Source organism: Haematobia irritans, chromosome 3, assembly GCF_050003625.1.
Source record: "Haematobia irritans isolate KBUSLIRL chromosome 3, ASM5000362v1, whole genome shotgun sequence".
In the NCBI taxonomy this organism is placed as follows: domain Eukaryota; kingdom Metazoa; phylum Arthropoda; class Insecta; order Diptera; family Muscidae; genus Haematobia; species Haematobia irritans.
The window spans coordinates 30068932-30095954 of NC_134399.1; the positions used below are offsets into that span (position 1 = coordinate 30068932).

Consider the following 27023-nt stretch of genomic DNA (forward strand, 5'->3'; position numbering starts at 1 on the left):
ACAAATAAGGAATAAAAGTGCGCATTGTTATTGGTGTAGGTACATGGGTTTGAAATTGTGTGCACTGTTAGGAAGTCACCTTTGGAGGCTCAATGGACGATTTCGGCTGACGAAGGAGGCGTTCAAATGGAAAATAATTTTTGGTGGCACGTCAACATCAATTTTATCGCTTTACAATTGTCTGCCATCTTAAAACTTTTTGCCAGTGGAAGCCTTCATCATTCACTATTCTTACAAGGTGGTCCAGAAGCGTTATGTTGTCACAGAATGGTACGGTATTTGGTTGATCACAATCTCTTGGATATCGATCTAGCATGTTCACTTTATATATGGTTCTTTGCCAAGTTAGGATGCTCGCTGCCGAACTCGACTATGACCAATTTTTGTTGAACTTTTATTGGAGTTGCATTAGTCTTAAATATTCAAAATATGTTCATTATATGTAAATTTACTACAAACTTGCAACAATTCGAACTAAAACTAATATATTTACTATTCCTATATGGCGAAAACAATTTAAAAAACAAGTAAAAAATGTTTTACGATTGCAATTTACCAATCGAAAAAATTGTCGATCAAAAAAACTCGATATCGACTCCCGTGATCCGAAAAATTTAGATTTCGATCAAAAGTTCTCGATATCGAATGCCGTGATTAGCCCCCTGAATCGATTTCAACCAAATTTGGCACGCATAGCTACAATGCTAAATCTACTCCCTGTGCAAAATTTCAACCAAATTGGGCCAAAACTCTGGCTTGTAGGACCATATTAGTCCATATCGGGCGAAAGATATATATGGGAGCTATATCTAAATCTGAACCGATTTCAATCAAATTTTGCACACTTGACCCCTTTACAAAAGAAAACAACCGATTTTTATAATTTATATTAATTTTCTGAAAAAATATTTTATTTTTCGATTTTTTTTAGCATTTGTAAGTTTTCTCATTAAACGATTTGCTTATGAATTTATATTAATAAAGTTAGTTCTATGGCTTATTTTTTTCTAATCTAAAGATATACATTTAAAAACCACACTTACATATAATTTATTGAACTTTTCTTTTTAGATTTGTGGTAAAGACATAAAACAAATGTAATTTTGAAATTGCAAAAAAAAAAATACTAAAACATAGAAGTATTAAAAATTATCTACAAATACCATATAAAATTGAATAGTATGAATAGGTTTTATTTTTTTGTAACATAAAGTGAGGAAAAAGTTTTGAATTTATTTTGATTAAATGTTGCTTTGTTTTATTATAAACTTAAATGATAAATCTTGTAAAAGCTATAGCGTCTTTTTCTATGTTTGATTTTTATTGGTGTTATTATGGAGAATAATTGAGTTGAAAGTGAAAAATAAAATATTAATCTATAGAATAGTTTTTTAAAAAATAGCTTAATTCAATTAAATGATGTTTCCTCTAAGATTGGTTTGCTTTTTGGGGAAATAGAATATACATAATTTTTTTATGGAATTAATGTACAAGATGTTAGGCGGTGTATTGATTGATATTTGTATAAAAAAATGATTGTGATTTGTAAAATCGATGTATTGCAAAAAATACAAAAACAAATAATAAAACTAATTTAAAAAAAAATATTAATGATAAAAAAAACTTATATCATATCGTTTTTGATTAAAATTACAAATTATTATTTGGGAGAATATAAATAAATGTTTTTATATATAATATAAATATATATCTCTATGTATTCATGGGTGTATATAGTTTTTGTTTTTATTGTGTTATGCAAATATACACCATAATTTATTTAATTATTTTGTACTACACATTCATCATGACCCTTTCTCAGTAGCAAGAGTATTGTTCATGTTTACGTTCTTAACCCAAATCATTGTAGGACCCCAAAATTATTATTGTTTTTTTTTTTATAGCTAAAGATCTAAATTATTTTATCCCTAGTAAGCTTAAGAGCTTAAAAGTTTATCGATAAAATCGTTTAAAGCTTTAATTTTTTAATTTTTTTTTTGGTATAAAAAATTTTTTATAGCACTCGAGTTTTGAAAATTCCACGGTCCCAGATCTTGACAATATATTTCATAATGTAAGACATGATACACTTATATTTTCATAAATCTTGTGATCGTGGAAATTTCTATTCTTTCTAGTTCAAAAGATCAATGGACAAAAAAAATGCATCTCTTTTTGTCTATAAAGCTTTTCAGGGTTGTTTTTTTTAATGTGACATTGTTGTCTCCACAATGATTAAGAGAAACGAACATTAGCAGAACATTATAAAGCTTTTTCAGTTCGAAACCTCAAGTAGAAACCTCTATCCAGGACTTGTCGTTATTTTTTTGGAATATATCTATTTTTGGTCTATTGCTTAAATTTCTTTACTATGCGACCTCTTAGTGTTTGATGTTGACCATTTGCTGTCTCGATACTGCCATTACTTCTCAGATTCACCCGTTTACCGAAAACCGCGGACACCACCGATGCTGTTCCATTGGCTTGTGCAGCTCGCTGTTGCGTAATCAAAGACCTAGCCCTTGTTGCCGCAGCTGCAACTGCAGCAGCAGCATTGATCATTTTGGGTGATGGCGGTGGAGCTGCCAGGTTGGTCCCTGTACTCTGCGAACGTGTGGTTTTGCTAAAATTTGCCTGGGCTGGTGGTCCTATTCGGGGAGAGCTGCGTGTGTGAATAGAGCGCAAATTGCGTCGATCGGACAGGGAGGCACGTTTTATCACAGGAGTTGAGGCTGCCGATGGTGTATGAGAGGCCGAACTACCATTCATACTTTCCAACGTATTATTAAGATGGAGAATATTTGGAGTAGTCGCTGATACCGAACTCTGACGAGACCTTAAATTCAGATGGTGCGGCGTTTGAGTCATGGGAGTATTCGTACTGTTGTTGCGTGTTTTAATACTGCGTCCACTCGTATTTGTGTTGAGAGATCTTCGATTTGTTGGAGTCATATGTTGTTCCTGCAGTAGCACTGAATTACCCACCAGCAATGCTGCTGCTGCGGCGGCTCCATTTCTTTGCAGGAATTTACGTGTATTGTGTGGATGATATTTAATGGCCGCTTGCACCAAAGCCGTTTTAGCTTTCATATCTTTTGTCAATGAATTTCTCGTTCGTAAGGTACGTTTTCCATAATCCACTATGGGGGTATTGTTACAGCTGCTACGTAATTGTCTTTGGATCATGGGGGTGGATGTTGCTGCTGGTGGTGTTATCATAAGGGCTGCAGGAGTTTTAGTACTACTTGTTGGTGTCATATTTAAGCTACGTCTAGGACCATGATGATAAAGCGTATGTTTACTCTTGCCATTGGATATTCTCTCTAGATTTTCATTCTGTACACTAGCATATACAAATGAGCGCAAAGCCCTTTGTCCCGATTTGGTAAGAGCCACAGGAGTTTTTGTCATTGTATGGCATAAACTATTGGTGGTATTCATTATGGATTTTCGTCTTTCGATTGGTGAATTGTTTTGCAATTTTTCAGATTCTATAGCTTCTTGAATGGGAGTGCTAACCTCAAACATGGGTTCTTGCAAGATTTCGATTTTTTCTATTTTCTCCGAAACACTGCTGGTAGCCATATGGTCGGTTACTGTTTCACCATGTGCCATATCTTCCATTCCATTTATTTCTTGCACAATTTCCTCACCAGACGAAGAAGATATTTCATGTATTTGTACCGATGGCTGGATAGGTTCAATTGTTGCTTCTTGGTCTTCTTCCTCCTCCTCCTCTTCAACTTCCTCTATAAGATCTTCGGGCTCTAATAATGAAACTTCATTTTCCAAAACCAAAGATGAAGGCATATGATTTGGAACATAGGCTGTCAATGCCGACGTTGGGGCCGAATCATGCCTTACCGCCTGTAGACATGCATAGGCGGTAATATTTTGCTCTTCACTATGATCGGGAATTATTATTTTATTTTGCATTTGTTGCTGTCTTTCAAATGCCACCTGTTGCTCCTCTTCACGCTCCTGTTGCAGTAAAGAATGCAATTCCAATGGTTTCTGATGCAATTGTGGCATATATGTTGTATGATGTGGATAATACCGTTCTGTATGCGTACTGTAGACGGTGGTGGTGGTGGTGGTCATGTTTTGAGAATCTTGAATGTTGGGGTGATGGAAAAATTTGAATGTATCTACGCCCGAGTTTGTACCTTGGGATTTGCATGATTCTTGTTCTCTTCTTGTTTCTAACTTGGTCAAAGAGTAACCATCCTCTTCGGACATACACTGTTGTTGATACAATTGTTGTTCTTCGATTATTGCATTCATATTAGGCGGGGAAACACTTTGACAATTTGAGGAATTTGAGCTGGAATTTGAGTTGGAATTTGTTGGTGTTATTACGGTTGCGACATTTGTAGAAGGACTATTGTCCTCTATGGATGCTAAACATTCACTTTGCCCCGCCGACAACAGGGAATTATAAGATTCTGCGAATGTATTGATGTATGAGTCCGTCGCATTGTTCGCCTCTTCCGAATCCATTTGCAGGTAATTTCGATAATCGATGACGCATACTTCTCGTTCATTTGGCATAGTTTGTGGTTCCTCGATCTCTTCGTCTTCGCCATCATCTTCATCCATATCATCTTCTTCACTGTCTTCCGTATAGCCGGGTTCTTCTTCGGCCACATTCTGATGTAAGGTTTGGTTTACCAAACTTGTATGCTGTTGCCAATTCCAACCATTCGTTTGTAATTGAAAGTTAACCGCAGTGTTTGTCTCATTTATGGATTTTGTTGTTACATCCATATCTTCCGCATCGCTTTCGTCCGTATCAGCCTCTTCGGCATGATCCGAATCATCTGTATAGTAATCGAAATTACGATACGCTTCTGGTGGTAAATATTTCATGGCCATTTCTTTGTACGTTGTAACATCATCGTATGTGGGAATTTCAGCCTGCACCTGTGTGTATTCCAGACCATAGCTGGCTGGTTGTACAAATGCTGGGGGTGTTGCCATAACACTCATATCCTTACGACTTTGATTTCCATTGGTATGACCACCTTGACCCGGTGGATACAATATCACAGTGACGACAGAGGTATTGTCCGCTCTCATCTTCTTAGATGACCACATTGCTAAGGCTTGATCGACCAATGATTTACTAGGATTGGTCCATTGATTACCCTCATGTGGGCTATCACCACGTTGTGCTTGTAAACGCTCATTTATGATTTCTTTTTCTCTTACGGTATTAACGGCTTCCTGGGCACTTACAACGTTCCACAGGCCATCAGTGCCAAATATTAAACAGCGGAATGTTTTTGGGTTAATTGGTATGACTTTAACATCTGGATCTGGACTAACCACAAATTCATTACGTTCGGAATTGTAACTCCATAGATCACCCAAACTACGAGCAACCGCTAAGAAGGGAATTTCGTCAACGGGTGTTTTGTGTTTTATAGGTCCTCTATGACTGGCTGTAGATGTAGGAAAAAAATACACTGGGTAAGTATCACTTTCCGGCACATAATATTAATTCCAATTGATCTTACCATTTCTCGGTCGATTCCATACAACCCTGGGAACACCGGATTTAACCACCACTTTTCCACCGGACCTCATAATACGGGTTCTTTCTTCCACTGATTCAGGTTTGTGGTCCACGGTTAATTGTTTGGCTCTCCAGAAGTTCTCATTCTCATTTTGGTATCCCAGGACAATACCAGAATCTCCCACATGTCCTATATATATTTTCTCACGCCTTATGAAGGCAACAGTGGCAGTAGTACCAGCGGTACTAGGTAGACCATTTGCGGTTTTAGGCCATTTATCTGAAATTAAAAAAAAAATTAAAGGATGATTTAAATTTTTTGGAAAAAATTAAAAATTTATATAAAAAAATTCTAATAAAGTATCATCACAAAGAGGGATTTTGATCAAGAAAATTTAAATTGAACCTCAAAACACTGATCAACCATAGTAGCGGGCAACATATTCTATGTAGAGGGACAATGGACCATTATCATTAATAAGTCTGCACCAACAGATTGCTCGGATCTCCAAGTTCATTATCGGTGTGGTGAATCGCAAAGGGTAAGACGACGATTCAAAGCTTGGGATAGGTTAGATAATGATACAGATTAAATTTATTAACGAACAATAGCAATAATTGTTGGTTTATGTTTGTAAAACCAGCATTTAACATCACGTCATATACAACGACATTTCTGTACCCCAAGCAATTGGAATGTATTCTAAGTTGATGTTTTTTTTTTTCGTTCGTCGCCGGTCTCTGTGCTTGTTCGCCAATTAAAATGTGATAAGAAAAGCTCCCAGATCTAAACAATCGTTGTGATAAGAAAGCTCAAACTGAGGAGATCTATCTTCGCCACATGGACATTAACAATCAATTGCGTTTAGTCTTAGTAACGGTGCGGCCTATAACGTTTCATGATGAGTGCCGGATTTAGAAAACAACCTCCAGGTTTTGCCACCAAGGCTATTCATGTTGGACAGGATCCAGAACAATGGAACAGTATGTGTGTGATTCCACCGATTGCCATGAGCACAACTTATAAACAAGAAGGTCCTGGACAACATAGGGGATTTGAATATTCCCGAAGTGGAAATCCAACTCGTCAAGTTCTGGAACAATGTTTGGCCTCTCTGGACAATGCTAAATATGGACTCACATTTTCATCTGGTTTGGGTGCTACAACTGCTGTTCTAACCATGCTTTCCAGTGGTGATCATATTGTTTTGGGTGATGATATTTATGGTGGCACCAATCGATTAATTAGACAAGTCATTAGTAAATTTGGTATAGAAGCCACCTTTGCTGATCCCACAAATATTGATGAGTTCAAGGCTGCTATTAAACCCAACACAAAACTCGTCTGGGTGGAAACTCCTACAAATCCCATGATGAAAGTCTCCGATATTAAGTTATTGAGTGAAATCGTACACAAATCTGGTGATATTATCTTTGCTGTGGATAACACCTTCCTGACGTCATATTTCCAAAGACCCCTAGAGCTGGGAGCCGATTTAGTATGCTACTCTTTGACGAAATACATGAATGGTCACACGGATGTGGTTATGGGAGGTGTTACTATGAATTGCGAAAAGCTATACGACCGTTTGAAATTCTTACAAAATGCTGCTGGAATAGTTCCATCACCTTTCGATTGTTATCAAGTTAATCGTTCGCTCAAAACTCTTGCCATACGTATGGAACAACATTTTAAAAATTCCGTTGCTGTAGCCAAATTCTTAGAGGCTCATCCTTTCGTCGAGAAGGTTTTGCATCCGGCCCTTCCCTCACATCCACACCATAAAATAGCCCTAAAACAAACCTATGGTTATAGTGGTGTATTTTCATTTTATCTCAAAGGAAATCTAAACAACTCGACTGCCTTTTTAAAGCACCTCAAAATGTTTGCTTTAGCTGAAAGTCTGGGAGGATACGAAAGTCTTGCTGAGCTACCATCCATAATGACACATGCATCTGTACCAGCAGAAGATAGGAAAAAATTGGGAATTACTGATTCTTTGATTCGTTTATCAGTTGGTCTGGAGGATGTCGATGACTTGATTGCAGACATTTCGGATGCTTTGAAAGTGGCACAAAAAGTTTAAAGCATTTATTTGCAGTTCTATGAATTTATTCTTAGGTGGAAAAAAACATTGCTCTTATTATTGTAGTTCTTTTTTTTTCTTTTGTGTGGTGAAAAGAAAATATGAAATAAATTAACTTTTTATTATATTATTTTGAATTTACATATTTGGTCATCAACGAATATAACTAATGTCGCCAGTCAAGATTTTGCAGACACTTGGACACCAGCTAGTCCTTTGACATCTCTCCTCTGATATCAAAGAATGCTGCTCGATTCCATTCTGAACTCAGTTATATGGGACCTCATACACAAGGATTACAAAGAGGCTAAATCCCTCCAAAAGAATGGGATATTGTTGAGTTATCCCACTCTTTATTGTAAATGTTGTGGCTGAAGAACTCGAAATTGTGATAAGTAATATAAAAAGGAAATCCATCACTTGAATCGGCATTAAATAAACAATTTGAAATATTTGATAGTCATCTTTTTCATCTATTGTGAATGAATTGTCCCCTATTGTTATCCATTTGAATTTGATAATTAATCATAGGCTTTATACGAGAAGACCAAGAAGTCAATACCGTCACCTCATGATTAGACACTTGTTGATAATGGGAGCACACAGAGTCATATTGATATCAATGCTCGACTATACACACAAAAAAAATTTCACGAAAATTTTCCAATTAAAATTTTAATTGGGTTTTAAAAAATATTCAATTAAAAATTTCATTGATTCAACAAATTTTTTAATTGAAACAAAAATCAATCACAAAAATAATAGTATCAATTATTTTTTAATTGGATCAATTAACTTTTTAATCGACCCTCAATTAATTTTTTAATTGATACTATCATTTCTGTGATTGAAGACATTTCAATTAAAAATTAATTGGATCAATTAATTTCGTGATTGAATCAGAAAAAAATTTTTTTGGATCAATTTTTGAAAGGAAATCGGATTTTCCCTATATTTTATATTGATTTTCAAGGGAATCGTATAATAAAATAAGTCCCAAGGACATTTCAAGAAATCAAATATAAGAATAGGTTAATTGCTCTTCTTAGATACTGATATAAACCAATTTTTATATGTTTGATAGAGGACAGGGAAGAGTTTATGGAGCTAAATTAGGAGATCAGGCGTAATACGTTATATACAATAGCCAATATAAACAATTTTAATGTGGTGGTTAGGCGATGGGTACATTCATAATGTTCCGAATTTTTGTATGGATATGGATGATTTTTGTTTTTGGGGTAAGGTTTTTAAGACCATCGAGAGGAAAATAAGCCCTTAGAAAGACTAAGAAGTCAAAATCTTAATCCATGATGTACAAAATCTTAATACAATATCGCAATTAGCGTTATTTCACACATACTGATTGACTCCTATCATACCTAACATGATTTTATGGCTCGAATAAAGGGATAGGTATGGACAGACATTTCTCATTTACTCTATGAAAATTTCACATAAAACACTTTATTGGTTTATGATCATCATATAAAATTAACATTTTATTAGAGACAATTAATGGAATCCAATGTAGTCGTTTATTACAAGCAAAACACAGCAAAAAATTGGAAGTTATTCGACAAACATTTCGCATCAAGGTTGTCACTCGTGCCAAAATTAATCCACCAAAAATTTGAAGAAAATTTTACTAAAAATCTATCAAATTTAAAAACATCGTTTTATTTCTATAGAAAATATTGTAAAAATTTTATTTCTATAGAAAATTTTATTTCTATAGAAGATTTTTGTCAAAATTTTATTTGTATAGAAAATTTTGTCAAAATATTAATTCTATAGAAAATTTTGTCAAAATTTTATTTCTATAGAAGATTTTGCAAAATTTCATTTATATACAAGATTTTTTCAAAATTTTGTTTTTATAGAAAATTTTTTCAAAATTAGATTTCTATAGAAAAATTTTTCAAAATTAGATTTCTATAGAAAATTTTGTCAAAATTAGATTTCTATAGAAAATTTTGTCAAAATTAAATTTTTATAGAAAATTTTGTCAAAATTTTATTTCTATAGAAGATTTTTGTCCAAATTTTATTTCTATAGAAAATTTTGTCAAAATTTTATTTCTATAGAAAATTTTGTCAAAATTTTATTTCTATAGAAAATTTTGTCAAAATTTTATTTCTATAGAAAATTTTGTCAAAATTTTATTTCTATAGAAAATTTTGTCAAAATTTTATTTTTCCAAATTTTATTTCTATAGAAAATTTTGTCAAAATTAGATTTCTATAGAAAATTTTTTCAAAATTAGATTTCTATAGAAAATTTGGAGCAACTGCAGTTTATGGGCCCCTCACCGAATTACTTAAAATTAATATATGTTGTGTCATTCGGTGAGCTGATTCCATCAAAGTGACCCATACCGGGGGAAGTACCCGGGTCTTGAGATATAGCCCTCCAAAGGGTCAATAAAAACTTGATATATCTCTTTTGTTTTTTGTCCAATCTAGACAAACTTGGTATCATATGAAAGCTTGTTCAATGCATTTTTATACGCAATTTTTTGTTATTTTCATTCTATCCCAAAAACTCTTCGATTATACCCTAAGATTGAAAGCCTAGTTTCTGGCCTTTCGATTGATGTACTACATGTCTTTATAGGTCCATTTTTAGCAAAGTTATTGAGCTTTTATTCTGAGTAGAAAAAAATTGTTTTATTACTGAAATAATTTTTGTATATTGGCCGGACAGAGTCCAAAGTGGGCTAACGTGGACCCAAGAGGGGAGAGAAGCCGGCCTTCGGCCGGGGTTTAAGACTTTCTCCTATGAACAGAGTCCAAAGTGGGCTAACACAGACCAAAGGGGGGAAAGTAGTCGGCCTTCGGCCGGGGTTTAAGACTTTCTCCTATGAACAGAGTCCAAAGTGGGCTAACGCAGGCCCAAGGCGGGAAATGTAGCCGGCCGGACAGAGTCCAAAGTGGGCTAACGTGGACCCAAGAGGGGAGAGTAGCCGGCCTTCGGCCGGGGTTTAAGACTTTCTCCTATGGACAGAGTCCAAAGTGGGCTAACGCAGACCCAAGGGGGGAAAGTAGCCGGCCTTCGGCCGGGGTTTAAGAGTTTCTCCTATGGACAGAGTCCAAAGTGGGCTAACGCAAACACAAGGGGAGAAAATATTTCAGTAATAAAACATTTTTTTTCTACTCAGAATAAAAACTTTGCTAAAAGTGGACTTATAAAGACATGTTGTACATCAATCGAAAGGCCAGAATATAGGCTATGTGTAAAAAATTTTGGGAATAATCGAGAACTTTTTGAGATATAACGAAAATAACAAAAAATTTGGATAAAATTTTTCTTTTTTATTGATATCTCCCAAATTAAACTAAATATTAAAAAAAATATTTTTGCGTATAAAAGTGCATTGAATAAGCTTTCATATGATACCAAGTTTGTCTAGATTGGAAAAAAAAGAGATATATCAAGTTTTTATTGACCCTTTGGAGGGCTATATCTCAAGACCCGGGTACTTCCCCCCGGGTACTTTGTTGGAATCAGCTCACCGAATGACACAACATATATTAATTTTAAGCAATTCGGTGTGGGGCTCATAAACTGCAATGGAGCCGAAAATTTTTTCAAAATTAGATTTCTATAGAAAATTTTGTCAAAATTAGATTTCTATAGAAAATTTTATCAAAATTAGATTTCTATAGAAAATTTTGTCAAAATTTTATTTCTATAGAATATTTTTTGTCAAAATTTTCTATAAAAATAGAAAATTTTGTCAAAATTTTATTTCTATAGAAAATTTTGTCAAAATTGTATTTCTATAGAGAATCTAATCTTGTCAAAATTTTATTTCTATTGAAAATTTTGATTATAATGATTTTAATGAGATTATGTCCCAGTTTAAAGAATGTTCTCTTGGTTCTCTTGAATTAGTAAAGCTATTGTCTTCAAATACCTGAAAATTAGTATAACTTAAATTTACCAGTTCCCAATTGTCAAAAATACATGTTAATGATGGATGACTAGCCAAGGATTAATAAATTGAAAATGAAAATTCTTTAGAATGTCAATTAGAATTAAGAGTCGTAAAACTGAAGTTGAAGTCGATTTATCAAATAGTGAAAAAAATTAGTTTTTACAAAAGCTGTAAGTAGGCTACATATTCGAAAATGTTTAAAAACCCTAGTCTCTTCTACTAAACAAACCACTAATGAGAATTTTTTAGGATACCATATACAGTGCACTCGCGGTAACGTGAACAGGCTTTTTCTTAAACTAACTACTCCGTAACGCTGAAAAACATGAAATTTGACATTAAAGGCAGATTCACAATGCCAAATACAATATCAAATACACTTACGGATTTTTTTAGTGATCTAGTTTGACTTTTTTCGTGAATTTTAATTATTAATTTAAATTGCTTTATAATTCCATACCCACATTTTTTTTTTTTTTCAAGAAATTAAATTAAGTTTTTACTATTACTAATAACAAAAATAAAAGACTATCACGCTAGAACATGTAAAACTCCCGAATATGGTTATGTTTTGTTCTGAAATTCGCTGAAGTTCGCTAACATGAACTCTCTTGGTTTTAATAAAGCTTCTCAAACTTGGACCCTCCGAAAAGCAGACACCACTCAAAATTTGGTAATTTTTGAGAAACATTTTCTATATCGTATTATTACCTTAGAATTAAAATTCATTAGTGTTTGGGTGTGCGATTCATTGTTGCAACCGTGGGTGTGCGATTTTAAGAGGTTTCACTGTAATCGACTTTACCTTTTCATTTCTTGCTTTTATTCAATTCAAATTCAATTCAAACATTTATTTAATCAATTTGCCCCTTTGGAAATGACGAATTTATTTTAAATGTTGTTTTGTATTAATTTGTAATTTATTCAAGAACCTAAATAAATGGAATATAATTGTTACAAAAACTTTTTGCAAGTTTTTGTATAACAGCATAATTATATCCATAGTTTAAACATATCACCAATGTGATAGAAATCAAGAACTCAAAAATAAGAAAAATTAATTAAAATTTTAATATGTAATAGAAAGATATGTGTGAAGTACAAGACAAGCATATGTACACATATTTTCGAATTTACTTCAACTATAATTTAACTTTAATTTATAGTGGGAAAATTCATAAAAATCAAATTCATTGGAGAAAAAGTTCAAAACCAAAGAACATTTTTGGTTAAAAAAACAATCCCACGGAGCAAACAAAACAAGTCTTTCGTTCTTATTGAAGCTAATTCAAGAACGACAAATTATTGCATGTAAAATTACTTCCTACTTCAGTGAAGGGGATTGTATAAAAATAACAAAAACAAATTTTCACAAAAGTAGCGGCAAATTAAGATAATCAAAACAAAAACGTTAAACATTTGTTTTGATCTCTTTGAATATTAAAAAATGGCATAAAATAAGAATGGGGGACAACAAGAGGAAAATTGCGTGCCCCGTAAATGACAACAGTAAATACAATTGAAAAGAAGAAATCTGAAAAAAACAAAAAAACACAGCCGCGTAATGGGTGCCTGCCTGCTTTAGTTAAGGTGAGTTTTATAAGAGCTATGTATAAACACCACGACGACGACCATAACACCACCCAATCAAGTGTCAATAAAGCACAAGCAGAACATGAAATATCTGTGGGGATGAAATTAGCCATGATCGAAAAAACAGGGTTGCAATTTAATACTTTAGTAGTGGATAAAGTTTGGCTTTATGCGTTTCTAGTGAAAGTTTATAGAGGGCCGAGTTCAAAACAAATCCTAGCCTTGAGAAATTCCTTTATTATTTGTTTTCAAATAAATCCTCGCATTATATATATATTTTTCGTTTCTTCTAGAGAAATCTACAGAAAAGAAAAAAATAATTTCCTGTTGAGAAACAAAATTTTTGTGTATATCAACATTTTTTATTTTGCTTTCATAAAAATGAAACAACAGAAAATTCAGTTTAACCATGACTGGCTGACTCATGAAATACGAAAAACAGCAACAACGACGTTCACATTGAGTATACACACAGCCAGCCACACAACGCTGCTTATTTGCTTGCTTGTTTGCCTGCCTGACTGCCTGCGCTAAAAGTGACTGGCTTATGTAAACTCAAAAACAGAAATAACAAAACACCCGCCGTCATCAGCACCACCGTCCTCCTCTAAATGCCATTTATACCACACGGGCACTAATGTACCCTACTAACAGAAAGAAACTACCACCACACTGATGAAACCAGCTATCGTCGAATTCCATGCAATGAACAAACAACCCAATGGGAAGGCCTTTCACATTTAGGCCTCTTTGCATGAAGTTTTAAAATTGAATACCAAGAAATGTATTGCCGTCTCTTTAAGTCAGTTCACAACGCAGTTGTTTATCTGCTCATAAATAACGCTTTCTCATGTTTAAAATAATGACAAACTGTAATCAAGCCAACTCATTAAGAATTTACTATGGTGAACTTTAAACATTGTCGTTTGACAAACATTTGAATTCACCATGCATTCAAGTCATTATGTTTTTAAACGCATCTATACATGTATGGTCCAGGAGAGCTTAAATTTGGTAAATAAGTGTTTGAATTTGAGATTAAATTCGAGTTAAAAAAGTAATATGTAAAAAATCGGTAAAAGTAAAATTAATATATAACTTTTTGTTTTTAATTTTGCAATAACTTGTAGGGGAATAAATCAAACCAATAATTCAAAAAGTGTATTCCTTAAAAATTAATAATAATTCAGACGTGAAATAGTTACTGTTTTAGCGTGATAATGGAATTTTAATACCGGCCTTAAGGCGAGTACTAAGTTCGAGTTTGGCCGCTAAAGTGAATCACAAACTAAATCAGTAAAAAAGGCATAAAATTATACATATTTTTTGCAAATTTTATTTGATAAGGAATAGCCCAAAGCAAATTTTTACAAAGTTTGTATTCCTTAAAATGGATTATTAAAGAAAAGTAATCGTGAAAAAATGACGATTTTAGCGGCTAAACTTGAACTTAATACCCACCTTTATAAGAAAAAAACGCATATAATTTTTTTTTTGTTTTTGTGTTTCTTATAACCGTTTCCTCAATTTTTTGTTTTGAGGCCGTTATTAAGTTGGCATTATCGTGCTAAACTGGACATTGTTTTAACGGTTACTTTTCTTTAATAATTTATTTCACAGAAAATAAACATTTCCAATTCTTGCATTGGATCATTTCCCAATAAATTATATTAAAATTTGCAACAAGAAGTTATAATTGTATACCGATTTATTTTTTATTTCAGCGGTAGATTTATTTTTGATTTAAGCGGTTAAACTCGAACTTACTACCCACATTTACAATATTTTGTTTTTGACAAAAATTTCCTTCAATCAAATATTAACACTAAAGCAGGCCTACAAAAGGCCCTCTATAGAGACTTTCCATACCTACTCTCTCGCTCTCGTTAAATTTGTCCGCATTATAAAAATATACCACCACAACGGCGTTGTCGAATCGAGTGTGTTGAACACGAACGAAATTGTACAAAACGGAATGAACGATAATTCTCATCGTAGTGCGATGAGATGCCATCATAAAAACCAACAGAGTGGCTGACAATGATGGTGGTGGTATATAAGCGTTCAAATGAACCCGTATCTTATACACAGAAAATATGCTATATACAACACTGTGTTGTGTTGTCGATAAAATGGGGAAAAGTAGTATTCATCGTTGTCGTATTTCAACAAATTAGGTAGGTACACAATATTATCAGGGTTGGAAATATCATGTCTGTGAATGAAAATATTGGATGATTTTCTTTACGATTTCGCAATGAAATTAAGAAATTTTACATTGTAATTTTTGCAATTTAAATGCGATAATACACGAATAAAATAATTACATATACATATATATGAAAAATATGTCTGTATAAAAACTTATGAATGCGATAAGTATCTTTGTTTAAATACAAGGAATAAAAGGAATCATTAACTATCGATATTGTATACAAAGTAATACAAGAACAAGCTTTTTTCTAACATGCAACACTACTTCGATTTGAGGGCAAACCCTTTTCAACATAAATACAACTCGGCAAGCAAACATATTCTCTAACGTATTTCAAGCTTTTGAAAATGCTTTCGAATGCTATTGAATGTACCGAATCGAACGCTAACGTGATTTTTAGAAAATATACAACCGCTTATGACATTTTCGTTCCAGGTAAGTGTTCGATGTCTGTTTTTCTACTGTTTTAATTTATAGGCCTATTGCCGAGATTATGAGATAACAAATATAAGAAATAAAATTTTGACAAAATTTTCGATAGAAATAAAATTGTGGGAAATTTTCTATAGAAATAAAATTTTAACAAAATTTTGTATAGAAATCAAATTTTGACAAAATTCTCTACAGAAATAAAATTTTGACAAAATTTTCTATAGAAATAAATTTTGTCATTTTTTTATAGAAATAAAATTTCGACAAAATTCTCTATAGAAATAAAATTGTGAGAAAATTTTCTATAGATATAGAATTTTGACAAAATTTTCTATAGAAATCAAATTTTGATAAAATTTTCTATAGAAATAAAATGTTGGCAAAATATTCTATAAAAATAAAATTTTTACAAAATATTCTATAAAAATAAAATTTCGACAAAATTTTCTATAGAAATAAAATTTTGACAAAATTTTCTATAGAAATCAAATTTTGACAAAATTCTCTACAGAAATAAAATTTTGATAAAATTTTCTATGGAAATAAAATTTTGATAAAATTTACTATAGAAATAAAATTTTTGACAAAAATTTTTATAGAGCTATATTTATGACAAAATTTTCTATAGAAATAAAGTTTTGACAAAATTTTCTACGGAAATAAAATTTTGACAAAATTTTCTATAGAAATAAAATTGTGAGAAATTTTTCTATAGAAATAGAATTTTGACAAAATTTTCTATAGAAATAAAATTTTGACAAAATTTTCTATACAAATCAAATTTTGACAAAATTCTCTACAATAAAATTTTGACAAAATTTTCTATAGAAATAAAATTTTGATAAAACTTACTATAGAAATAAAATTTTTGACAAAAATTTGTATAGAACTATATTTTTGACAAAATTTTCTATAGAAATAAATTTTTTGACACGAATTTTCTATAGAAATAAAGTTTTGACAAAATTTTCTACAGAAATAAAATTTTGACAAAATTTTCTATAGCAATAAAATTTTGACAAAATTTTCTATAGAAATAAAATTTTGACAAAATTTTCTATAGAAATAAAACTTTGACAAAATTTTCTATAGAAATAAAACTTTGACAAAATTTTCTATAGAAATAAAATTTCGACAAAATTCTCTATAGAAATAAAATTTTGAGAAAATTTTCTATAGAAATAGAATTTTGACAAAATTTTCTATAGAAATAAAATTTTCTATAGAAATAAAATTTTGACAAAATATTCTATAGAAATAAAATTTTGATAAAAATTACTATAGAAATAAAATTTTTGACAAAAATTTGTACAGAACTATATTTTTGACAAAATTTTCTATAGAAATAAATTTTTTGACACGAATTTTCTATAGAAATAAAGTTTTGACAAAATTTTCTACAGAAATAAAATTTTGACAAAATTTTCTATAGCAATAAAATTTTGACAAAATTTTCTATAGAAATAAAATTTTGACAAAATTTTCTATAGAAATAAAACTTTGACAAAATTTTCTATAGAAATAAAACTTTGACAAAATTTTCTATAGAAATAAAATTTCGACAAAATTCTCTATAGAAATAAAATTTTGAGAAAATTTTCTATAGAAATAGAATTTTGACAAAATTTTCTATAGAAATAAAATTTTGACAAAATATTCTATAGAAATAAAATTTTGATAAAAATTACTATAGAAATAAAATTTTTGACAAAAATTTGTACAGAACTATATTTTTGACAAAATTTTCTATAGAAATAAAATTTTGACAACATTCTCTACAGAAATAAAATTTTGACAAAATTTTCTATAGAAATAAATTTTGACAAAAATTTTTATAGACCTATATTTTTGACAAAATTTTCTATAGAAATAACATTTTGACATTTTCTATAGAAATAGAATTTTGAGAAAATTTTCTATAGAAATAAAATTTTGATAAAATTTTCTATAGAAATAAAATTTTGACAAAATATTCTATAGAAATAAAATTTTGACAAAATTTTCTATAGAAATAAAATTTGTGACAAAAATTTGTATAGACCTATATTTTTGACAAAAAAAATTTTTTCTATAGGAATAAAGTTTTGACAAAATTTTCTACAGAAATAAAATTTTGACAAAATTTTCTATAGCAATAAAATTTTGACAAAATTCTCTATAGAAATAAAATTGTGAGAAAATTTTCTATAGAGATAAAATCTTGACAACATTTTCTATAGAAGTACAATTTTGACAAAATTTTCTATAGGAATAAAATTTTGATAAAATTTTCTATAGAAATAAAATTTTGAAAAAAAATTTTGACTAAATATTCTATAAAAATAGAATTTTGACAAAATTTTCTATAGAAATAAAATGTTGACAAATTTTCTATAGAAATAAAATTTGTGACAAAATTTTCTATAGAAAATAAAATAAAATTTTGGAAAAATTTTTTATAAAATAAAATATTGGAGAAATTTTCTACAGAAATCAAATTTTGCCAAAATTTTCTACAGAAATCAAATTTTGAAAAAATTTTCTATAGAAATAAAATTTTGACATTTCTTTTACTTGGTAGTTTGTTTGGTAAAATTTTCTTCAAATTTTGGCCGATTATTTTTGGCTCAAGTGCCAACCGTGATACCAAATTTTATTGAAGCTTGTAAAATGTTATGGATTATGGCAAAAAATTATTTCAGCTCTATGAACACTATCCATCCCTGATAAACCTACTTCAAAAGTAAAATCGATAGCGTACAAAACGAACAGTATGGCATTATGGCAGCACCTTGGGAATATTCCATTGTATTTAAGTGCAGCTGGGCAAGGTACGTAAAGAGAAGCACCAAACCAGCACACAAGTTTCACAATTTAGCTAAGGGTTGCCACTACATTAAAAACCAGATACTCAAGGTAAACATGGAAGACCTGTCAGCTTATCGTTATCACTGGTGAAATGAAAGATTTCGCCGGCGTTCATTTATATTTTGTCAGATATCATCATGAAGCAGCACAAATATGTTTATCCATAGCCACCACAGTCAAGTGGCAACTCTTTTTTCATTCGAATTTATTTAGTTTAGATGTATGCCTTGCCTCATTGTATACGTGACTGTTTTGTGTATGGCGGAGGAAATTCACACAAAACCACATACATGTGAAAATGAAAAAGACCTCGTATATTTTATTTCAGCGTTTTTTTTTCTAAATACCATAGAAATGGGTACACTAGAGACACAACTGCACAATACAGAGCTCAAATGCCTAATAAACTACTACCCAGCCCACCATATGGATGATATTTGTTGTAGATAGAAAACGGAAAAATATACAAAAGCAAATGATGGCTGGTTGTGTATATACAATAATCAAGAAAAAAACAAGACAAACAAAATCAACCAGATGCCTAACAGCCACGGTCGCAAAGCCGTAGCATTGCGAGTGGTGGTGAAATTGGATTTTTCCGTTGTCGTTGTCGATGTTGTTCTTGGGTCTTTTTGTAATAAGTAATGATGATTTTGCTTAATGCATATCTAAACAAGCAACTTGGAACGATTTTTTTGGTTGCTTTAAATCGAAAAAAGGTTGTGGTCTATGATTATACAAAAGTATGTAGGATGCGAGCATACAAAACGCAAAACGTCGTTTCAACTCGTTACGGCGACCACGAAAACAATCTCCGAGTAGAAGATATATTGACAGTTCTTGCCAAACCAACAATAATACCGCGAAAGGCTGATGCATAGGCGAATCCAAATTACATTATAATTAATTGCATGGGGTGTAAATTGAGTATGGTGGATAGATAGATACGATAGATACGATGTTTGACAATTGAACTAGGGGGGTTATACAGAAGATATCTTCTACACACAATATAGGGAGCATAAGACGAAAGAGCAAAAGCAACGGTAAAATTAAAACGAAACGGAAATTTGAAAATGTAAACTGCTAATGAGTAAAGAGAGTTTGTAATTTATAAGAAATCAATAATTAAACGAACATTCAAGGGACCCTCAATATTTAATGGGATAGATTGAAAAGATATTAAGATAGTTTTTTTTTTAAGTAAAATAATGGCAAAAATAATACATAAACAATGAATAAGTACTAAATTTTGAGAAACTAATTTTTGTAAGCTAAAATAATTAATAATTGTTTGTAATCTTTAAATTATTATTTTTCAAATAGACGAGATTCCCAGAAAGAAGTCAAAATTATTGACGAAACGTTGGGAAAAAATTTACAAATATTTCTTCTTTACATTGATGAATTTAGTTAGATACAATTAGCTGAATAAAACATTAAAGGAAAAATTTTCGATTTTTTTATAAAAAAAAAATAAAATATACCGAAGTCACATATTTTGTTGTAAGCACTTTAATGGAATAGACAATAGCTAGCTATATCACCAACATTTTTTCATTTAAAATTTTGGTTGACTTTTTTTAAATATTTCAAGTAATTTTTTATTTAAAACAAAAATCATTCATCATTATTGATTAGATCATTTAAAGCTTCCATTGATTTTGGAAGTCATTTCACTTAAAAACTAACTGGGTCAATTTATTTCGTGATGGGTATGTATTTGCATTTGTTAATTGAGTCTAAAATGAAACCTCCGAAAAAGTGGATAATTGTCCTGAGAGGTTTGCTATATTAACGTATTAAAATCAACCTTTCAAAACAAGGCACCTCCCAAATTTGGACAGAATTTAGGCGATCATGGGTGGGTGTCCCCTTTTTAAGAGGTTTCACTGTATTGATTTAAAAAAGAATATCATTACCATATCAAAATCTGTTCACAAACTTTATTCTCCCAATAACAGAGAGGACTTATAGAAAAATCTTGATCATTCCTCAACAACACCAACTGTTGATTTCAGAATGGTATTTTCTTCAACCCACCTTTGGTATCCTCTACTTCCATCAATACAATTTGTTGACAACGCTACATCATTTTAAAATACGTTTTTCAAATTCTATTCCTTGCGACCTAATGTAAACTATAGTTAATACCAGGGAAGGAAAATGCAGAACTATAGTACTTTTTTTCAATACTTTTTCACCGTCAGTACCGTAGTACCCCCGCTAATGATTTAGTATCTTTTGTGTAGAAATTTTTGAGCCGATATGAGATTTATGGTACAATAGATTTGACAAAATATTTTCAGAAAATCTTTAATAAACTTATTTGTTAATAGTCTTTTTAAAATTTGGCAAACCAGACAAGTTCATGCGGGAAGAAAATCTCGATTTTTTAAATCCCCAGTCAAAAACATGATTTTATTGAATTTCAAGAATGTTAGTTGAAAAAGCATGTGATTCTATATTACGCTTCAACACGAACACTTTCTAGATAAGAAGTTATCGATTGCGTACCAACATTTGGAAAAAATCTTACCATAAACTACCAAAAAAAAATATTATTTTGCAAAAATTTGTTTCTTCAGAAATTTTTGTCAAAATTTTATTTCTACAGAAAATTTTGTCAAAATTTTATTTTATTTTTTTGTCAAAATTTTATTTCTATAGAAAGTTTTGTCAAAATCTTATTTCTATAGAAATTTTTGTCAAAATTTTATTTCTACAGAAAATTTTGTCAAAATTTTATTTTATTTTTTGTCAACATTTTATTTCTATAGAAAGTTTTGTCAAAATCTTATTTCTATAGAAATTTTTGTCATAATTTTATTTCTGATGAAAATTTTGTCAAAATTTTATATCTATAGAAAATTTTGTCAACATTTTATATCTATAGAAAATTTTGTTAAATTTTTATATCGGTACAAAAATTTTGTCAAAATTTTATTTCGGTAGAAGATTTTGTCAAAATTTTATTTCGGTAGAACATTTTTTTTTAATTTTATTTCTATAGAAAGTTTTGTCAAAATTTTATTTCTATGGAAAATTTTGCAAAATTTTATTTCTGGGAAAATTTTGCAAAATTTTATCTCTATGGAAAATTTTGTCAAAAATTTTTTTTATTTATCTATTTTTTTGGAACTTTTGTTGAAATTTAGTGAAAAGTACTTTTTCGCTCAAAAAAATACCCTTTTTGTACTTTCTTCAAAATTGTATTTCCATCCCTGGTTAATACCGTAAATCCTCTCCGAAGTGGACACTCACGGTTGCCTGCCTAAATTTTGTCCATATTTGGGAGATGTCCAGCAATTAGAGGTTAATTTTAATGTGTCAATGTCTTTTGAGTTGTGTCCGCTTTTCAGAGTGTCTAAGTTTGAGGGTATTCGCTGTATATACAGTATGTCAAGAAAGTGTTTTGACAATAGGATAAAACTTATGTTTTGTTCCAAAATTAAATATAATTTAATTTTAAAAAATATTTTATTATGTATTTTGCAAAGTATACATATTTTATTTTTCTCAAAACGAATTAACAACTCGATTTTTACTTCAATTATTTCTGGAATTTGAAATATTTGGCAATGTCAAAAGACTTTCTTGACATACTGTATTGGCAACATATACTACCCAGCAAAAAAAATTGGAAGTTCTTCTAAAGGCACAACTTTAAAAGCACTTCCAGAAGATGCACTCCCAATGATGTTCTTTATTTTAACTACCCAGGAAGTTATTTTAATTAAATTTTGGTAAAACTTGGTTTTTTTCATACTTTTAATGGGTAATTTTAACTTTTTTTCAAATGGGTTAAAAACAGAGTAAGAATTCATAAAATGTTAGAAATCATTTAAATTTTATCGAAAAAAATGCTAAATCCAATCTGAAAAGTTGTGAATTTTTGAAAATATTTCAGGTCAAACGTTTCCGACAAGCGTTAGAATCCATTAAAAATTATACAAAATTATAAAAATTATTTATTTGACAAAATATCACAGAATTTTTTAATTTACATCAAAACAATTGAATTCGGATCACACCTACAGAAGTGATGCAAATTCAGTGCAACGGCTGTTGAAATGGAGGACTTCCGCTTCTGCGTCAATTTTGCACCACTTCGGGATCCAAAAAGAACATTTTCATTACTTTTTTGGCGACGCTTTTTTTGCTGGGTACGTAAGCATTATTTTAAATTAATGTATTGAACCAAATTATTTAAAATATGCAATTTTAAATGTAATGTTCATTTAATTAAACATGTTAAATTGTAGCTTAAATTTTTTTTAACAACCGAAAATATACTGAAACTTGAAACTAACCCAGCAAAAATTATTCTTTCTTTTAGAAGCTTATTTGAATATAACTACTTGTAGAACACCTTGCCAATTTTTGGCGTTGCATTGTCTATATATTTGCCTTGGTGTTAAATATTCTTTAGTGCTAATGTGCTATTTAATTTCCAACATTTAATTTCAAACACCCAAAAAAGAATCGGCTTTTAAAACAGTGTTTTCTGATCCATTGCGGATTGTTTTTGGTTGCAATTGTGATTCGCGTTCAGGAAAACTAATTTCTATTTTAGCATAAAAGAATTCCTTTTATAAAAATGTTTTTGGTTGCAATTGTGATTCGCGTTCAGGAAAACTAATTTCTATTTTAGCATAAAAGAATTCCTTTTATAAAAATTACTGATTGGAGAGGAATTATCTTTTTATAGAAATTACCGATTGGAGAGGCAAAGTGGCAAATAGTGCTACAGAACTTAATGATTTCCTTACTGCATTTCCATTTTGGAAAACTTTAGCTTGCTTGTAGATACCATATCATAACAAACTCGTCTATACCAATCCTTCTAAATACAATTAAAAAAATTATCCAAATTTCCCTCCAATCGTACAATATTACGATGAACGTATGGTAAATTTGTAAATTGAATAAATATTGTTTGTAAAAATCTTAGAATTCTTTTCTATTCGAGAACATTACAGTAACAATTTGGTAGTTTTGAGAATTTTTAAAAGATTTAGTAGTCGACCAAATTATCTTTTGATTTATGAAATAATATCAATTCTCATAACTACAGAACGATCCGTGGCGGAAGAGGACTTCAAAAGTGCAGTATTTTAGTAATACTAACCCTCTAATACCCAATCGCGCCCTTAGGCGGACTTCATTTAATAAGGAAGCTAGTAAAACACATCTTAAGACTACAGAAATGGGTAAAATAAAAAGAAAACTTAGTTGAAACTGTTCAATAAGAGGCTTTGCAGCATATGCTGAATTTTACCGTATAAATTTTTTAAAATTTAATCAGCTGGCAAAAAAAATTTGGGCCTTAGAGGGTTAAAAAGGAGACAAATGTACAATTAATACAATGTTGATTTATCTATCAACAAATAGTACAATGGGGCTCGGTTTGAAAAAAGTTTTGCTACAACGCCTTTTGTAGAGAATATAGGTGCTCAAAGGGTTAGCTTAACTATTAACGCCATTGGGATAGTTTAGATAAACAGACGAGAATCTCTTCAAACACAGAATTTTTGTACAATTTTGTACAAAATATGTATTCCAAACAGCCCTATTGCTTAGCCTGAAAGATCGCTCATTGATTCAAACGATCATGCAATTGTACCTTAACATATTTTCAAATATTCAATACCATTTTTACTATTTTATTATTTTTATTAGTATGTTCAAGAAAATATGTAGCTTTTGAGCCATATATGGTCTAATGACTTGACTCTTTGTGAATTTTTATAAATAAAATAAATGTTAAAAAGCGTATTACAATGTTGGACTAACTTTTAAAAAAGAGACAATTCTCATAAAACTAACTAACTAACTCAGCAAAGTATTCATCCTTTTGCAGACTTTCTCTTGTATAAGGAAATCCTTTTTATTGACTTGAACATAAAATCTTTAAGTCCTCACTGATATAACAGAAAATTGTACGGGAATACCCCTGCAAAATACCATATACACTATGAAGAAAATAGCCGTTTTATATTTGTAGTCTCACTTTTTTATAGAAAGGCGATTTGCAAAAGCGAAATTTCGAACGAAGTCTGAACGTAGTATAAATTGTGTTTCTATTAATCGAGGAATCATGGTAATCAAAGGAGCACAGTGTTCCCAAAAACTATTATAAATATTGTCATGTTATAACTTTGTTATTGTTGTATTTAATAGTACAAATCTTTTTGTTTAATATCCTGACTTGGATTCTAAAATTTATGCATTTATTATACAATTTTAAAAAAATACTGTAAACTACTACTAACTTGACCAACTTACAAAATTTAATATTTTCTTAACAATAAAATACGGTCTATATTTGTGGAAGGTTAAACATGGTAGGACATAGTCTCTCGTCTGGATTTCACCCTATGATTGCAAGTGAGTATATGCTAACCATTGGACCTTGTTGGCTTCCCCATAGACGATTCTTTATAAACAACCATGCTTTATATAGTAATGAAAAAATTTTATTCATAGTAGATAATACTCGAGTAAGTAAAATATTTATATAAATTTTATAAATAATGATTGATTTCGATGGCACTCACCTTGTTCTCTCCACATTGCATAATGTGTCGCTATATATCCCTCCCGTATGGCCCTGAGGACGTCATGATCTGAAGCTGACCAGAATAATCTCTGGTTAATAATCTCCATCATAAGATGCTCCTTGGCAAATGTGGCTGCTTCAGCACCACCATGACCATCATAGATGCCAATGAAAGCATATTCCAAATCTTTGGCATTTTCCGATTGTTGATAAGCAACGGAAAAGTAATCCTCCATATATTTGCGACCTCCCTGGCTACATTGCCCCGTCACCCTTAAATTCACTCCTATTGAGGGGGTCGATCTTTTATCGGATATATTGGAATTTGAGGACTTTGGAGATAGGCAAGGCGAATTGCAATCACTTGATGACGATGATGTTGGGCTGGGACTTGTGGTAGAATTATAGTTAAGGGATACTTCGGAGCTGCTATAATACTGAGATGAACTTTCTGACGTCACGATGGGAGTGTGAAGTCCTTCGTTCAAGGATGATAATGGCGGTGTTACTGAGGATGGCATTGTGGAAGCAGGCATGTGGGCATAACCCTGATGGGTATGTAATGGATGATGGTGCTGGTGTTGGTGATCTGGCAGGACTTGTTCTTGCATTTTGTTTATATTTACAGTATGACAATTTGTTGTTGCTGTCAGCGTTTTTGTGGTATTTTTTTAAGTTTCTTTTAGCTATTTTGTTGCTTGTTTTTACATAGAAATTTGCTGGACATTTGCACTCTTCCCTTTTGAATGGTATTCTTGTGTTTGTTGTTGTTTTCACTGTGGCTGCATTAAGGAAATGACAGCTATCACCCTCACACATTCTAATGAGAATGTAGTAAGTGCGACAGAGAGCGAAGACACTTCGCTTTTTTTAATCTCTATTTTCCTTTCCTTCGTTGTCTCTGCTTCCTCTTCGCAATCAAAAACTATGTATTTTATATTCCACCAAGCTTCCAACAAACGACCTCTTTAATGCATATTTCATTTATCCGCGTTATTATCAAAGCTAATCACTTTTAATTTCTAAATCATTTTGTTTAAATTTTAGTTACAATTGCAATTTATCAATTTTTTTAATCAATTTTTATATGATAATTTTCTTTATTTAACAAAACCGTCTCTTAAAAAAATTTTACAGCGACTACGTCTTTTCTCTACGACTGAAACTCTGTGTCTGTCAAAATGTCGCTCGCTTACGTCTTAGTGCTGGAAAAGTAACGAGTATTTGATTACAAGTACTTGTTACTGACTAATTTTTTGAATAAATGAGTACCCAATATCTTCAATACAATCCCAATAAACACAACCCAGTGTACACTTAGAAGTGTACACTGACACAACCGCATGAAAAATGCTAAAATTTAAATGTTTTTCAAACAATTAATTAATTAATTTTAGGTCTAAAAATTAATTATAATAATCAAAAGGCCGTTAGAATATAATTAAAATATCCCACGGAAATTTGGATGATAACGCCTATTGCTTTGGGCTATTCCCCATCTAGTTATAATACAATTTGCAACAAATATGTATACTTTTATGTTTTTTTCTTCCCATAATGATATCATTCGCATATACATACATACATTTGGACTTTTATTCATAATTTCAGGTCCAAATATTTTGTCATCAATTATTCTATTAAGGCCGGTATGCACCTCTACACCCAGAGAAATGGTTGGTTGCAATTCGATCATTACAATGAGGAAATGATGTCAGTAACTTATTTTTTGTTACAAGAACAAGGTTTTGATTATTTTCCCCATTATACATCCAACACGACCATAAAAAAGTTCACAGGATCAAAACGAAATTTCCATAACCATTCAA

The 27023-nt window shown here is 31.0% G+C and overlaps 1 protein-coding gene and 1 pseudogene across 1 annotated transcript; one reads left to right on the top strand and one right to left on the bottom strand.

Moving 5' to 3' along the window:
* Window positions 1-1685: 1685 nt before the first annotated feature.
* Window positions 1686-26361, bottom strand: Pp2C1 (protein phosphatase 2C). Its single transcript, XM_075301013.1, has 3 exons — window positions 25193-26361; window positions 5520-5798; window positions 1686-5444 (listed from the first exon to the last, which is right to left on the bottom strand). Exons 1-3 carry the CDS (start codon window positions 25803-25805, stop codon window positions 2350-2352), a joined length of 3987 nt encoding a protein of 1328 aa, XP_075157128.1. The 5' UTR covers window positions 25806-26361; the 3' UTR covers window positions 1686-2349.
* Window positions 6377-7732, top strand: LOC142230368 (cystathionine gamma-lyase pseudogene; annotated as a pseudogene).
* Window positions 26362-27023: the final 662 nt, after the last annotated feature.